This window comes from Orussus abietinus, unplaced genomic scaffold (assembly GCF_000612105.2).
Source record: "Orussus abietinus isolate OABI.00-Male unplaced genomic scaffold, Oabi_2.0 scaffold71, whole genome shotgun sequence".
Classification (NCBI taxonomy): domain Eukaryota; kingdom Metazoa; phylum Arthropoda; class Insecta; order Hymenoptera; family Orussidae; genus Orussus; species Orussus abietinus.
Genome location: NW_019394238.1, coordinates 67,044 through 84,753, shown reverse-complemented (window position 1 = coordinate 84,753; position 17,710 = coordinate 67,044). Strand labels below are relative to the sequence as shown.

The 17,710-nt window shown below is 46.3% G+C and overlaps 1 protein-coding gene across 1 annotated transcript in view; it reads left to right on the top strand.

Annotated features, from left to right (window-relative positions):
* Positions 1-17,710, top strand: part of LOC105699014 (T-box transcription factor TBX20) — a 59,508-nt gene that overhangs the window by 22,509 nt on the left and 19,289 nt on the right. Inside the window, exons 3-4 of the mRNA XM_012423715.1 lie at positions 7,074-7,347; positions 13,362-13,526. Of these exons, the coding sequence (XP_012279138.1) occupies positions 7,074-7,347; positions 13,362-13,526 (439 nt within the window). The remainder of the gene's footprint in view (positions 1-7,073; positions 7,348-13,361; positions 13,527-17,710) is intronic.

Below are 17,710 nucleotides of genomic sequence, written 5' to 3'. Positions count from 1 at the left end.
AACGATTCGGTCCCTCGACTCCTGGAACGCTACATCAATGTCCAAGCGTGTCGACGTCGCTCGAGTTGGCCTCATTATCCTTACCCCTTTCCCCTCTGTCCTACTCGCCCTGATGGAAGGATTTACGCTCCTTGCGTTTAAACAAATTCGATGAGCACACCCTCATCTCGTGACGAGGCACGATTAATCGCGGCGCACTTTAAGTGCGCAAGTAAACGGAACCGGGCAATTGCTCGGTCTCGGCTCTCTTAAAACGATTAACCCTTCAAGTCCCAAGTGCGAACAATTTCACAAGTGTGCATTATCGAATTGCTAAAATAGACAAATTTTCATTACTACCCTTAATTAATCGGTAACACATCACGAAGAAATGTTTTCAAAATCGTTTCTAACATTTCATGTAATTTAGACTACAGGTGTGCTCGTGATTATGGAAGTGGTCTGCCATTTTTTATGTTAAAGACTGTCATTATTGTAATTTAAGTGTATATAACATTAAATATGGGATGAATTCTATTTTAAAAATTTGTTTACTTTGACCACTTTCATAATTACGGTTCGACTATGTGAATTGCTCGGGGTGTAAATTGACCCTTGAATACAAAAACACCCATATATTTGTTTCCCTACATTTTGCAACGGGTATTTAAGGTGATATGAAAGAGCCATTCTATATATATACATCAAAACGTGAAAATATTTATAAAACTTTTCTCCAAACTGGGTGCACCGAATTATCTGAAACTTTAACCCTTGATTATGAGGCCCTAGGAAAGAACACGATGTTTGTGAAATTTCATTTTTTGAGAAAAAAAATTGCCTGTTTTTGGTTCTTGTCCAAGATAAGTATAAATTTCTTTTCGAAAGATGCAATTTCACGAGCATTGCGTTCTTCCTTAGGGCCTCCATAATGTTGTGAGGAAGTTTCGACTGATTCGGTGCACCCAGTTTGGAGAAAAGTTTTATAAATACTTTGACTTTTTGTTCCGTATACATCACATTTCCATATCACCTTAAGGCCTACAATTAGAGGGTCTAAGTAGAATCAACATTTCGACTCTGGTAATCAGCGTATCTATCGGTGTGTTTATTATTGAGCTCCGTCGTCCCACTCTCCCTCGCGCAGGTAGTTTTGAGGGTCTCATCAAAATACGCACCCTCTACGAGGGGGCAGCTTTAATTACAATTACTCCGGCGAAAACGATACTCTTCGTGTAACCGCTTGAGGGTCCGTCAATCCCGACCTCTAATGAAATTTGCAAAACGGGAGTTCGCGTCGCTGGCGAAATGGGAGCGATGCCGACGCCGACGCCGACCGGCCGCCCTCCACGGACGGGCCCCTGGGACCAGAAGCGCGAACGAAGGGAAAGGCGTAGAAGGGCGCGAGAGGCGACTCGGCCGACGCGCGCCTAATTGCCCGCCGCGACGCCTCCGACAGTGGGCGCCCGTGCTCCGGTGGGCGTCCTCTGGGGGTCCCCTCGGGTGGGCGCGCGCTTACTCGCGCGTCAGTAATTAGACCCGCGTCGCGGCGCTGGTCGTCGCCCCTTTCCTTGTCCCTCGATCCCTGGCTTGGATCGCCGCGCTCAGTCGGAGTCGTGAAAATACCCCAAGCCTTGCCCAACTTTTTCTTCGGATAATTTCACGTCCGATGCGCTGAGTCGCGTCCCGGTTTCATGGAGTCGTAGTCGTTCTTAACCCTTTCATTACGGCAGTCCGCTCCGCCAGACAACCACCACTGAACGCGACATCGCGCAGAAAGTGGGCACATTGCTCGTCGGCAGTCTTCGATGCTCGAACTTATGTCTTCCACCTGAACAACGCCTCCTTCGCATCCTTTTGTATGTACACTTTTCTTAGCGTTAAATAACTATTGTTTGGTCGTACTAGTCCATTATTAAATTTCCAAGTAAAGGTATAAGCTTAAACTTTTCAGAAATTAAAAGCTATACCGATAGTTGGTCTTCTCGTCTCGTCTCGATGGTCGAAACGTGTTACGCATTTACGAAATTTTAACTCTACATGGAATCGAAGTAATTCAGGACCTCTTCTGATCGTATTTCATTCTTCAAGTCCTACTTTTGACCTGGTATGTCCTGCTTAATCTGAACTAATAAGTTCTCGTTCAGACCTACAAGTCGTAGAAATTCCGACACTTTTAACTCTTATCACTCCAACCGGCAGTAATGTTGCCAACTTCTAATACACTTCTAATACTCTTATAATATTCTTGGAGTGATGAGGGTTAAGCTCCAATGCAGGACCTCAATTGTATAGAAGTTATTCTTCTCTATATTATTTTGATACTCATGTATGAAAAGCCTACACTCGTTTACGGTTTAAATGTGATAAATATTTCGCCTCGCGTTCCTATCCACTAATTTTTATCTTCTAAGTGAAACGTTACGACTTTGATTTTATTACGTTGGATTTAAGAGAATTAATTTTTCAAGTAGATCTGAAATAAACGAATGTTTAGAAAAGTTGCGACGTTCCCAATTACTTACATTTAATTTATGAAAATAAACGATACGATCTATGATGATAGGAATACATTGCTTTCAAACAGTGGAATCTTTATAATAGACGAACCAGAGGAAGGACCAGGATGAAACGGGTAAAAACTCGTCCTATCTCGCTTGTCGCGCCGAGGTCGTGAAAAAAATGGCCAAGGGAGTGTCGCGGCAAGAACCGCGGGGCGCCATCCTTTCGAGGCTCAAAGAGAAGGTAGCTACTCACTCAAGGGGCGCGCGAAGTGGCCGCCATCGATTCGTTAGCAAAAGAAAGAACTCGGCGAGTGGGTCGTAAACGCCGCGGATTTGAATGGAAGCACGAAACGGCGGACATTCTGTGGAGGACGGAGTGGTCCAGGAGATCGGCGAGACCAAACCTCGGGCCGTCTCGCTCCCACGAAGAAGAATGACCAGTGGCGAGGGAAGGCTAACTTAAATATAACCGCTCGTTTCGTTGCAATCCGTTTTAATGAAATTCTCACATGCCGACCAATGGTCGGATAACGAAACAAATGGGAGAACGGAGATTCAATTAGACGCTTTCGCATCTATTTAGAGCTGACGGAATGCGCATCGATGACTAAAAAAGAGGTCTACAAGGGAAGAAGGAGATCCTTGCAAGAAACGTAGATTGGGGTTGGTTGGTTTGTTGGTTTAGCGCTTATTTTGGCCTGCAGTAGGTTTCGGACACCTTAGCCATCATCGAGACATTATCTTTCTAGTAGTAGTATATAGTAGGCTGAATTTGCAGTTGTTCGTTTTACGTTTTATTGTCAACGCACTCTGTCTTCTCAGGCAGTCGATCATACAATGCCCGATTCCCCCAACCTCAGCTAAAAAGCTAATCCTTGGTTACAAAGAGTTGTTCGTTCTCCTACATTTTAACGACGGGTTAATTGCCATTAACCCCCGTTCAGATAACCAGCCAAATTAGATCGTTTAGCTTCGGTTAATCGAACTTCAACCTAAAAACTGTAAAAACCCGAGGAAAGCATGGGTTATATTGAGGATGTGTTAATACCTTCTCATGATGAAACGGATAAAGACGTTTTTTACTTTATTTACAATTTCTTAATGATCCAAGTACGCTTGAAAATATTTTATATTTATTCTTAACCAAAGAACGTAACTTCTTGAGGCTAACGTCTGTCAAATAAGCTCTTGCACGAAGCTAGAGGGACTTCGTGTCTCGACAAGGGCGCATCCATCTTGCTGTCTAGTCGATTGGAATATCGGGCAATCATGCGAACGCGTTCATCGACAATTCAACATACTTCGAATAGGGTATACGATTAATCACTCTCTAAATAAATGTGAGGGGCCATTTACGTTTATAACCCATGATTAATTTAGACGTTAACTTAAACCTACTGTTAGGTAATCAATGATTTAATAGAGGTTGGTGGAACCGGGCATTAACCGCGGCCGACGTTGCTCAACTTCGGCGATCGAGCGAGAACCGGTGCTTTGTTTGTTGTTTGTTTCGGTTTCAGCCCTTTTTACTAAGGGCCAAGTACAATGGTTTTTTCGGCAACGCTACGCGCGACGCCCCTCCCTGATGGTCACCCCCATCCAAGGAAGGACCGCACCCGACGTCGTTTAACTTCGGTGATCTTATGAGAATCGAGGTATCGACATGGCTTGAGCGTTGAAATCGGTGTTATTAACGCGGGGTAAGTGTCGACTAACGTAGGTTGGGGTCAGAAGTGGAGCCATCGACGTGGACGGTAGCGTCCGGGCGCACCACCCCTTTCAGGGCCCAAGAAGGGGGCACGGGAAGGGCCCAACTCGTTAACAAAGACCGGCAGCGAGGAGGAGCGGGTCCCGGAGGTCGCGGCCACGGACTGGCGGACATTCCGCAAGAGTGGGAGTGGAGAAGGGACGAAAACCCGTCCCATCTCGGACCCGCGGAGGTCGCGAGAGAAATGGGCCGGTGTTAGCAGTGGAGGGCCTCGACGTCGACGGCAGTCACCGCGGCGCGCCACCCCTTTCGGGGCCCCCGAGGGTGCGAGAGGGGGCCGCGTTCAATTCATTAACAAAGGACGGCTTGATAAATAAAAGCATTACTCACATTCGTGGGCTCGGGCGGGATGAATGCATACCGAGTCGACAAGGACCGAGGAGAAGACGGAGATAAGATCGGCGGGTGTCCCCGCGTTTTAGTGGTCGAGCAGCGGGGGGCCCGACACGGTATTAATGTTTGCCTCCGAGGCAAAACATTCACGCGCCAGCCCCGTGGGCTCGCGGACCCGAGTGTGCGAGCCCGGGTTTGTGTCAGGGCGCGGGTATTCGTTGATCCGTGACCTCGTATCACCGAATACCCCCGCAAGGGCCGTGAACTCGCGTGTCTCCATTTTGGTACAATGTTCTTTGCCCTTGTTTCATAAGAGCGAGCGAACTGCGAGCATGTTTTAAATTCTTGATTTTTCGTTAATTACTGATGAGGCCCGGAAAAGCTGGCGATGAAAAAGTGGTACCAACAGGTATTGGTGCGGTACCGTCACGTAGCGCGACGCGCGACGCATCCGTGAAGAGAAAAATGGCCGTCGATACGTGCATTCGGCCAGGGTGTTCTAAGCCATCAGTGGTTCGCTCTTTATCGCTCCCTTTGGTGTCGAGTCTTTCCCTGTATATGTTACGCTTGTACGTGAATTCTGAGACCGGTGTCGCTTTTGCGATGTCTCCCCGGGGATTAAGGTTGATCGAGGGAGTAACACCAGGAGCTGGCGTCTGGAGTTGGCTTTAGATAGATGCACGATTCGTTGGTATTTGTGCCAAGTGGCAAACTACCTTTTCATTCGATGTAGAAAGATTTAATGTGGAAACTCAGCATAGCGTGACCTCGCTCTGCAGTAAATCAGGGTGTTATCGTTAATTGGTTCATTATTAATGAGAGGTGGATTTATGACTGCAAATGGCTTCGTTTAACACCTTGAGGGTCGAGGGCATTTTCTTAAGGCCGGGGCGAAATCTTCAGAACTCGAACGATGTAAAGGTTATACCTACATTATGTAACATGATACGACGCGTTTTCTTATTTATTCTCTTATGAGAAAGATCAGCGAAAGTTCTAACTGTGTCGGGGAAAAATTGAGTTCCAACCACTGACCTCCGTGGTATTCTACGCGTTAAGAAATATAAAACGATGGCTCATATCATATATACAAAAATACATTGATCATAAATGTATTCCTAGAAACGTGCAGGGTAATCTCGAACGATTAATTGAACGTTATGAAAGTAGCAGGGAATCGGTCATTTTAGTATCTATAAGATACGAGATATATTATAAATAAAGGTCGTTCATTTTGAACGTTGAAATCTACAAATTTCGTGATAGTCCACGGGTGGAGGTATTATCATGGCGCAATCGGGTAATTTTTCTTTAAGGATTTCGTCGACGTGTGAGCCCAATCTTTTTCAAACGATGATTCTGACGAGTTCAAACGTTGATTAAGTACGGTATGTACCGTTATGTACAGGTACGACTGTACATATTACCGCAAACATTACGACCCGATAACGCGTCCACGTGGTGCATCGCCGCGTCACGTCACGATGTATCGCGAGTCGAGAATTGCTAATTCGGTTACCAGCTGTAATTACAAATTACTGTTCTTAATGTTCCATGATAATTACGCGATAGGGCGATTGGGATCCCGCGCTATCGCGTCAAATGTAAACATTTAATATCTTTTAGGCGAAATCGCGGTCACTCGTGCACGCGTCTCGCCAGCGACTCGCGACCGGCCACCCACGGATGGCTTTTGCGTACACATTATCACGCGAATGATCGGATAATCATCGAGGACGACGTGTTTACTAAAAGATCGGGATATGGGTTCCCTATCGAATGATCGTTTTATTTCAATTACAGCCCTGTTCACATTTACATCCGGTGGTACGTCGCGATTAATGGAGCCGATTACGCAGAATGCTGTTCTGAAAGTCGTGATTCGGCCTATAAATTTAGAAAGTTTTCATTTGCGAAGTTTGACCCATGGAATGCATTCCTGCAAATAACTAAGTGGTTAGCTTACAACTAACAATAAGTTACTCCGTTAAATCTTGTTACCACCGTCCTAAGATTACGTACATGAAAAATATACTTGTTATGTAAAAACGATATCGGTAATTTTGTTACCACCGCCCCAAGATTACGTACATGAAAAATACACCTGTTAGGTAAAACCGATATCGGTACGTTACGTCAGTACGTCTGGTGTTGACTTATAGAAAGAAAGGAAATACGAAGCTCACACGGGGAAGAGGAATATGCTCGACTAATCCTTTACACGGGCTGAAATTCCTTCCAATGAATTTCCAGTTCTTGAAAAATCCAGAAAAGATATTTTTAGCACGAAATGTAAAAAGTAAATAGGGGGTGTTCACCTAACGCACCGATACCCAAAAGACAATCTAGCTTTGTGAGGACACAGGTTCAAAATTATCCCACATCTTAAATTGGTTGCATGACAAATATTGGCTCATCGTTTTTTTCAATGCCAATGGTAAGGACCTTTCAACCGATGTTAAGTAAAGGGTCTATTTGTTGTCCCGCAGACGGATGTTCCCGACATGTCGCGTTTCGTTCAGCAACCTGAAGTCCGGAGGGCGTTACTCGGTGCTGATGGACATCGTGCCAGTGGACGACAAGCGGTACCGATACACCTATCACAGGAGCTGCTGGTCGGTCGCTGGGAAAGCCGACCCCCCGGCACCGGCTCGTCTCTACGTTCATCCCGACTCGCCCTTCACCAGCGAGCAGCTCCTCAAGCAAGTCGTCTCCTTCGAGAAAGTCAAGCTGACCAACAACGACATGGACAGGCATGGACACGTGAGTTCCCTTCGTCATGCTTTGCGCTTACGTTCGCGTTCGTTACTCGCGCAATGAGAGGACCGACCGCAGCCAGAAACTGTCACGATCGTTTGTTTCGCAATTAGGAATGTATCGACCACTCATAGATGGTTCACAGTGCACCCAGACCATTGCTTCATATGATATGATAGAGTCAGTCTATATATGTCTGAGAAGTCAAATGGTTGGTGAAAATATTCTTCGAATTAGGCGTACCGATTCGTTTCAAGTTCTACCACGCGAATATGGAGGCCCTAAAGTAGGTCTTGAGACTCGAGAAATTTCATTTTTCATTAAAAATTTATTTATTTATCATGGACCAGAATCAATTTCGCGTGGTCCGTGCACGTTTTCGATGTTTTACGCTTCTTGGAGGCTTAGCATCGGAAATGAAGTTTCAGGACCTAGCTCGAACAATTTAGAATACCGTAGAAATGGAAGAGTATAGAGTGAGACGGGAAAATATGGAAAATACTTTCACCAACGATGGCAAGAGAATGCTGGCTTGTCTCGAGGCTAACACGTATTTCTAGAGGAAAAATTTAGTTGCAGCTAAACGTCACAGATGGCGAGGTTGGTCCTAAACAGTCGTTAGAATAATGAATTCACGGGATTTCGACAGTTTTACGTCGGTCTCTTCATCTTTAATTTACCGAAATGACATATGGAATGCTCAGTTCGTATAATTCTTAATGTAGACTGTAAAAGACTTCAACGTAAATATAAATGTCGGTAACGGGACGCGCCAGCTTATATTCTTGTACTCTTGAGTATTCAAAATGACGTTATCACCAAAAAGGGTATGGATGAATTTTATTTTATCGACGTCAATTAAATATCTCATCGCTTTTCATATCACCTTAAGCCATCCATCGTTTGATCGAGTCGCGAACAATTGCACTTAAAAAATTATCAGTTTTATTGTCTTCGATAGGTTTATACGCTAGTTTTTTTTCTGCAATCCGTTCTCTATGCTTCCTTATATCTCCATGGAACTTTCGCGTATAAGTTGCTGGTTGTAAATTGGTTTCGTCGATTAAAACGCCATTATTCCGACGTCGATAATAAAGGAAGGCTTGTCGCAACTGTTGTCTTCCGGATAAGTATAAATGGGTACACGTCATCATTTTGTAACATGGATTTATCTCCAGGTCGATATTATCGCGAGGTATGATTTCAAATTGCATCTTAATACCCAAACGCCTTCTTTTTGCGTAGCTCTGAAAGTTAGTCGTTAACCGCGATCCGCGGATTAGTTACTTCAAGCATATCAACAGCTTCCCAGCATGTATTCGGAAATGTCAGCAGGTGTAGCTAGGTTGGCTATAAAAGTAGTGGTAACATAATTTTCTCTCGGATTCTGTTGAAATCAACGACGGGAAGCTTGAAAGTAGCACCTGCGGTAATGCAGGGAAATGCGAGCTGGGAACTGATACACCGATATAACTCTTGGTAACCGATATAGCTCTTAGGTTGTTGTCTCGAACGAGCAGTTTCGCGACAGCCGCGATACCAAGTTCGCCGTTCTCCAATAATCCGTCCAAAGGTCGGATTCGGCGTCGCGGCGGAGGCGGAAACCCGATTAAAGTATCGCGCGGCTAATGAAACCGTTCACCTATTCGCTAATATCTCGAGCGAGGCTGCCAAAGCCTGCAACGCTTTGGCGTGGACTATCGATTCGAAATACGGAGCTCCTCGATTAAATCTTCATGGCAATTAGCGGCAGCGATAGACCGGTTCCTATTCAAATGAGTTATGCATTAGCGGGGCGCGAGGCTTCGCACAGGCCAGATCTCCCAGCGACGTATTCTTGTCTACCTACTTGTTCCGATTTATTAAGCCCCTTCGCTAATTGGCTTCGCCGAACTCTATCTGGTGCACGAGTTATCGGGCCGATTCTCGCACCCGTTACCCTCGCGTCCCGTACCTGTTTCCTGGCGACGTCGCCAGAGGGTTCCCTTTCTCGAAACCGACGATAAAGCATATCCAAGGCTCGCGCCAAACGGGGCTAATTTTATGAAACAAACCGATACGCGATTCCGTTTCTTGGCATTGTTACTTTTTTTCCTTTTCTGCTGCGGGATAATCTTATCTCTTGAAAGTGGTCCCAAGGGACCTTGTGGATTCAGGAAAGGTGGAAACTCCGAGTCGAAATTGTGATCCTACTTGGAATCTCTGATTATAGGCTTTGAGCTGATATGAAAGGGTCATTCTATATATTAAAATATTGATAACATTTTTCTCTAAATTGGGTGCACCGACTCATTTGAAACTTTAACACGTGATTATGGAGGTCCTAAGGAAGAACGCGATGCTCGTGACATTTCATTTTTCAAACAAAGGTTTTTTTATTTAGTCTTAACTAGAACCAAAATCACACTTTTTGTGAATAATAATATTTCACGAGCATCGCGCTCTTCCTTAGGGTCTCCATAATCACGTGTTAAAGTTTCAAATTATTCGGTGCACCCAGTGTGAAGAAAAGTTTTATAAATATATTGACGTTTTATATATATAGAATGACCCTTTCATATCATCTTAAATAGGTTTTGAGATAATGTAAGGAAGGGTAGCTTGTAGAACTTCTACAGAATTGAGATCCTGCTTAGACCTTAAAAGTGCGATATATTTCTAAAAGATTTTTCTAAATACCTATGTTGCCGGCATTCGTTTTTATATTGACAGCTGTGTCGAATCATATTGGATATTGTCCTAATTGGCATACAACACGTGCCGTTTTTGTACAATAATTATATAGAAATCGAAGTAAAATTGCAAAAATCCTCTGAATTCATGGTTTCTGAGGCCTTAATTGACTGCAGAAGGACCCTTGCACCATCTGTGATTTTCGTGTGAACTAAATGTTCACTCCGAGACCTGGTATTACCATCGTTTTAGCAAAGCAGCGCATAAGATACTTTCCTTGCCTTTATCCCATTCAAATGCGAGTTTATCGATTACCAGAGAAAAATCCAAATTTCAAAAATGTCAGGATAAGTCCTAGGTGCTCACGAGTCATGTGTCAAAGTTTCAAAGGGTTCGATCCAATGCCCTTAAAAAAAGGTGTCTCATTGTAATCGACTGTTTTGAGGGGGGTTTCACTTCGTCTTAAAGAGTCGAATGTGGGACTCAAAGAGCGCATGTAAAGGCAGAGTTAGAATTTCGATTCGGGGCGTTGCATCTTAGCTCGCAACGCGACTAATTGCCGTGACAGGCTTCCAAGCCATCGGTCATGTCGTTTCTTGGTACGTCTTTTTCGCAGGCCAACCGACGTTGCAAGTTGTCGCACAGGTCCTTCGGTAATCGACCGCTGCAGTCGATTATTCGTTTCATCCTCGAGAGGGCTACCACTTTTCGGCGGCGTTGAGTGATGCCTAATGGTTCGCGTCAGGGGGACCGGCGACTACACAACGCGGCTTGTATTTCGACAAAGGGTCCGATACACCTCGGGTGCCCACCCATCCTCCTTGACGATCTCCCTTCGGAGATCTCGTCCGTTGCCTCTTCGCCGGCTGGGCCTTAATTCATCGGCTGATTGACGCAAATAGGGACGCCGTCGCGCTTCTTCACGCCACTCACTCTAGATTTTGGAACGTTACCGGTCCTGGGACCGACCAAAGTGATTCCCTGAATGAGAGGGATACCTGGCCCCGCGGAACGATTCCTAGTTCGTTTGCTCTTTGAACGAGCCCTTCTTTATCGAAGACCATCTACGTCGCGCGATGACGTTCGGGACGAGCACCTGACCCCCTCGAGAAGTCCACGGGGGAACAAGGATTTCTTTCCGAGATGATGCTTATCGGGCCCGAAGTCTCTTCACGCTAAAACGCCCCTGTATATCTTATCTTTTTCCTACCGCAGCTGGAGAGACGTGGAACCTTTCACTTTTCCTACCTTCGATCTTGATTTCTTCTAATCGACTTGTGACACTATCGGGGATGGTAAATTGGTTAGATATGATCTAGGGACACGATTTTATTCAAATTAGCCACTACGGTTAGAATTGATATGCCTACTTGATGTTATGAAATAATTTATGCGAATAATTTTGATAACGTGCTAACTTTTCGAGCGTTCAAAAGCGACGGAAAGTGATGTTAAAATTCAATAGGAAGAAACGTTTCAAACGGTGAAATTCGATTTACAGTTCAAGTGCCCAGCTTCCTTAAAGAAACAATTGAAAATAATTAACGGTAAATCTTAAACGTGAAAAGAGAAAGAATATTTCCACGTTTTGTATTTTACCAAGGCATGAAGAATCTTGCTGTTCCTGGGGTGCTATCTGGAAAACGTATTTTCGCTAATTTGTAATAGTCATTTTTTAACCGTACTTACTCCATTCGGTAAGAGGGTCTCTGTCGGCGTGTGCATCCTAAAATCTCGCGCTTGCAACGGTAACTTCTATTTCTGTGCGCTTCTCCTCCTGGAGGATAATAAAGGAGCGTCACAGATATGGGTGGCCTCGCAAATAAATACCGCACCTCAACGCAAAGGCAGAAGGGTCTATTTATACTGCGACTTCGATTTTCACGTTTTACCATCTCGGACGACACGCGGTGCGTTAGCGTCGTCGTTAAATGGTTAAATAATCCTAGAGGAGCATCGCGGTTTACGGTTGAGAATCAGGTCCTCCCTCGTCGACTTCCAGTCGGTCATCGATGTCGAACAGTCAGTCGCGGATCGTTAAGATGAAGTGAAACTCCCCTCAAATCAGTCGATTCGAATAAGACACTTTTTTTTTTTTTTAATGGTATTGAAACGAACCATCTGAAACTTTGACACACGTCTCGTGAGCACCTCGGAATTATCCTGATACTTTTGAAATATGGATTTTTGAATACAATTTTTTAACTTAGCCCAAACCGGAACCAAAATGGCGTTTTATGCGCTGCTTTGCTAAAACGATGGTAATACCAGGTCTCGGAGTGAACATTTAGTTCACATGAAAATCACAGATGGTACAGGGGTCCCTCTGCAGTCAATTAGGGACTCTGAAACTATGAATTCAGAGGATTTCTGGCGTTTTACTTCGATCTTTTTATAATTATTGTACGAAAACGACATGTGGTGTATGCCGTTTAGTACAATATCCAATATAATTCGACACAGCTGTCAATATAAAACGAACGTCGGCAACGTAAGTATTCAGAAAAATTTTGTTCACCACGTCGATTAAGTTCTTCGACGTTTTTCACTTCACCTTAAGGTAACATGAACGAGTCGGCCTATATATATCTGAGAAGTTAAATCGTTGGTAAAAGTATTCTCCGAATTGGGTGTACCGATTCATTTCAAATTTTACCACGTGAATATGGAGGCCCTAAAATAGGTCCTAAAATTCACGAAATTTAATTTTTTATCAAAAATTCATTAATTCTTATAGGCTAGAACCAACATCGCATGGTCCGTGCACGTTTTCGATGTTTTACACTTCTTGGAGGCTTAGAATCGAAAATAAAGAGTTTCAGGACCTAGCTCGAAGAATTTAGAATACTGTAGAAGTGGAATATTACATAGTCAGATGGGAAAATATGGAAAATACTATCACCAACGATTGCAAGAGAATACTGGCTTGTCTCAGGGCTAACACGTGTTTTTCGAGCAAAAATTTAGTTGCAGCTAAACGTTACAGATGGCGACGTTGGTCCTAAACAGTCGTTAGAATAATGAATTCACGGGATTTCGACAGTTTTACGTAGATCTCTTCATCATTAATTTATCGAAATGATATATGGAAGCTTCAATTCGTATAATTATTAACATAAACTGTAAATGACTTCAACATTAATATAAATATCGGTAACGGGACGCGCCAGCTTATAGTATCTCTTGGGTATTCAAAATGACGTTGCCGCCAAAAAGGGTACACATGAATTTGAATGAATCCACCTTGATTAAATTTCTCAGCGCCTTCCTATCATCTTAAGCGATTAAACCCTATAATTGGCACATCATCGTCCGACGAAGAATAACTTGGTCTCGTTGGTTTTCAGCTGGTCCTGAACTCGATGCACAAGTATCAGCCGCGCATCCATCTGGTTAAGAGGCCAGACACCGGAGCCAGCGATCCAATAGAGGACCTGGAGCAGGAGCCGCACAAGACCTTCATATTCCCCGAGTCGGTCTTCACGGCCGTCACCGCGTATCAGAATCAGCTCGTAAGTCTCATTTCGTATTTAGCTACCGTTACCCCTCCTCGTCCTCGACCTCCACCGAGGCCCTTTCTGGCCCTTCTCGTTCCTCGTCCGCTCCCGATGACGTCCGGCCAGAACTGGTTCTCGACCTCTTCCTTCTCCGTCTCGTTTCACCGCCTCCGGACCCATTCCTCTTCTTTCCACGGTGTGAAATGGTATTTCGGACCTGGAGGTGAAATCGATTCGTTAAATCGTCGCCACGGCCTCCTAGAAATTCATTAACACATTCCTCCGCGTGGTCAGGCAAGGTATGCAACGACTCGAGGTGGCTCGACAAAAACGATTACTTATGTTAAATTGTCACCACATTAATTTGTTACGGGCCCGCTGAACGCTTCCACCGGGTCCCGCTGGTTTCGCCTCGGTCGCAGTCTTTTTTCTTTTTCCCGGTCCCGCAAGCGGATCGTTCATTTGTAATCGCGTCGCCTCTTGGTTCTTTTTCGGAGCTCGTGGTACCTTGGGACTCAATGTTGCCGGAAAAACGTAGAGTATCGTGATGAATTATTTGCTCCTGTTAGTAGGGCGAACGTGATTAATCGTAGGCGTAACCCGGGATAATGATTTGTTGAAATAGCGGAAGCTTTGGTTGGCACGGTGCCCGCGTAATATTTCAATACCTCAGCGGGAATTTGTTTGGATGATTAGGAAGGCGCTGTGAACCGCGCGTATCAGAGGAATATGCTCATTAGATCGATAAACAACGGTGTTTGTCGAATATCATTTTTTGGCACCTGGTCAAGTTGCCTCCCCTCATTAATATTACATACAACTAGGAATGCACGAATCTCGAAACAGTCGTTACAAATGTCAGAGAAACTTTCAATACTTTCCATAAATGTAAACATCAACTGCTCACAGTTGGATTGAATCCGAATGGCGAAACTGAATTTTTATGGCCAGGCGTTTATTTTATATCTACACCCTGAGTGCAAAAATAATTACAACATTCCCCCCAACGCTCCTTATCTTACAATACCTAATCGTGTATTAAAGTTGCAAAGGGGGTCAGATTGACCTTGCAATACGAGTCGCAGGCTCGAAGACGAGTATCGCAAACACGCGAGATCTAAAAAACTTTGCCCCCGTGGTACACGCGGTACTTTATGTAACAAAAGCATGGACTACGCGTCTTTTTGTGCCTGCGCGAGTACAAGTGTCGGCACTTTTTCGTTCTAGGACATTGCGAGGCTCTTTTCCGTCCTGCCCTCACTTCCCGCAGAATGTCCGTTTATGTGCACCGTCGCAGAAAAGTCAGCTTTAGGTGCCGAAGACGTTAAATAAAATGATTTAAACCTTATCTTATTAAGACAACATTATAATTGGACCAGGGAGCACAGAGATATCCATTTTCCCCCAAGGTTCAACCGCCATCCGAAATAGGTACCCAATCGCGGAATGCCGCATCCGCGCTTTGCCTCCGATGCGTAAATCACTCCTAATCTCCCTCGATGCCGAAGTCGAATCCGATCGGCCGCCTGAAATTCCCTCGTCTAGACGACCTCCGAGCCAGAGGTGCGGGGAAGCCTCGCGTTTGACCGAGGTCGGCGCGAAAGGAAACCCTTTGATCCTCCGGCTCGACGCCGCGGCGAGGAACTCGGCGAAAACGGGGACCCGGTCGCGAGGGGTGTCCGGGGGGTGGCGGGCGCGTTATCATATTTCACGATAGTCGTTTAGAGGAGCGGCGGCATGTGTGGTCCAGGTCGGCGACGTCGCATTCCCGGGGCGTCGCGGCGCTCGGCGTCCGCCCTCTCGAGCCCCGCGCCTCCTAACGATCGGGTCGCGGGGGGTCGCGAGGGGGTCGCGAGTATGCGCGGAATCTAGCTCAGGGTATCTGTGATCTTCGGAGGCGACAATAGACGAATGGAGGTGCGCGGCGCATGCCGGGCCTTCCGTCTTCGTCCGATCCCTCTCGGCTTTGGTCCTCCCTTTCTTCGAGTCCCTCGGTGTTTCCCACCTTCCGAAGGGGGGAGCCAGGAACGTAATGTACGCGCCTCGAGTACTCAAAGCGAACGGGTGGTCCGGGTCCTACCCTCGTTGGGACGACGACAGCGGCCGAGCTGTTGATGATGATGATGAGGTGCGAAGAGATGCCCTGGCAATTACCTCGGGACAGTTCTCCTTCCGTATCTTCGCCACTTCGGCGTCTCGTTCTCGCTTTGCACCCCCCTCGCTTTGAGCGTCTCTCTCTCCCTCCTTTTCTCGAGTCCTCGTTACCGTTCTTGCGCGGCCCGAGACCAGAGGGGGCGAGAGGTGGACGCGTCAAACTCGAAGGCGAGAGCGGCGACCGGCTCGCGTTCGGCAACGTTCGACGAGCGAGCGGCTCTCGACGGCTTTTCAACCGGCCACCGAAATAGCCCAGGAGAAAAGGAACCGAGAGGAAGCTCGGCTTCCAGGCCCTCTTCGTCGGCGGCCGAGCTCCCACCCTGTTGTGTATCCGTCGGGTCTGGAGAACGCGAACCCGATGAGCGATGTCGTGGTATGCGTCGAAGGGGCGCGGAAAAGGGATCGGCGAGTGGCGTGCTTATACGGTGTACCCGAGGTAAGCGGATAGCGAACAACAGGGTTTCCCGTGGGTCGAATTATCTTCCAAATCTCACATTTCCGGAAATAATTGCGAGAAGTCCGACTGGTAAGGCCAAACGGGACCGGCCACGTTTGAAACTACAATACGAAAGATCGATTTTAAAAGACGAGTAAAGGTCGATTCCGTGCCGTGTACGTGTACGTCCGTAAAGGGTGTTTGCACTTTTCCCTAATCTGCGTCCCGTGCCGTGATGTAGCCATTGGTTCGGGACGTCTGCGGACGTCAAACTAGCGCGAATGTGGAATACTACTGATTTCCAGCCGCAACGCGTCGACAGGACGTCCGGATGCCGGTCAGATGTGTCAGTGCCGGCATCGGACCGTACCGCTCGGTCAAGGAAAACGTTGGATCGAATCACTGGCTGGAGCACTGGCCCTGACCCGATCTTACGGACGAACGGATATGGATACATATGAATACCCCGATATACATCTAAGATGACATTTCCATCAGTGCCCCGCCCGGATACGGTACGGGTACCTATGTCCGAATCGCCCTTACATCTCGGCGATGTTTAATTTGATTCCTTCCCTGTAAAGATTTCTTAAAATTCACCTAAAACCATAAAATACTACCGGGAGGCATGTGGTACACAAAGTTCTTCGTAAGCGCAGCCCTAGGATATCCACGGATGCCGACCCCCGTTTCCACACTATAAGTCAAGAGTCATATTTTAACCCATTGAGCGCTATGGACCCATAGGTGCGTCCGACGATTGGTCCACTATTGCTTGCACGCCCTGATGAAATTCGCCCATACGTCAAGAGGGCTGAACGCTCTAAAGGGTTAGGGTGATACGAAAGGGTCATTCTATATATATATAAAACGTTAAAATATTTGTAAGACTCCTCTCCAAATTGGGTGCACCGAATCATTTGAAACTTCGGTGCGTAATTATGAAGGCTCTAAGGAAGAACGCGATGCTCGTGAAGTTTCATTTGAAGTTTCATTTTCACATGCTGAAGTTTCAAATTCTTCGATACTCCCAATTTGGAGGAAAGTTTTATTAATATTTTGACGTTTCTTGTTTATGGAATTACCCTCTCGTATCACCTTAAAGCCGCTCGAGTTAACCGATCCAACGTGTCTCCTGGTTAACCGAGGGCGACCAGCCAGGAAGTAGTTTTTCGAGGCAGTCGGCCGAGTTCCCGGGGAAACGTCGAATCCTCCTCTCCGTGTAGTGTCGAGGTGCCGGTCGGCTTCGCACTTGGCCGCCTTCTAAAACCGCAGAGTGGATGCTCGTTTAGCGTGATTTTTTGCGCCGACTTCCCGTGAGCCGGCGCGCTACGTAAGTATCGTTGCAGTCAGTTTTTGCCTCCTCCTCGGCCGACTCGGCTCTCGTAACGACCTTACGACCGACTCGATCCGTCTTTCTCGCTCGCACCACGTCATAATTCATAACTTAACTGCTCTCTCTTCCCCCTAACCACCGCCGGCGTCCCGGCAGCGCCGACGCCGCGACCATCGCCGTTCTCCGTCCTCTTCCTCCCTGGCCATCCACGAGATTGGCTTATCTATCGCGTTACGCCTCTCTCCTTCTGCCCCTCGGGCGCCGCTACACCTT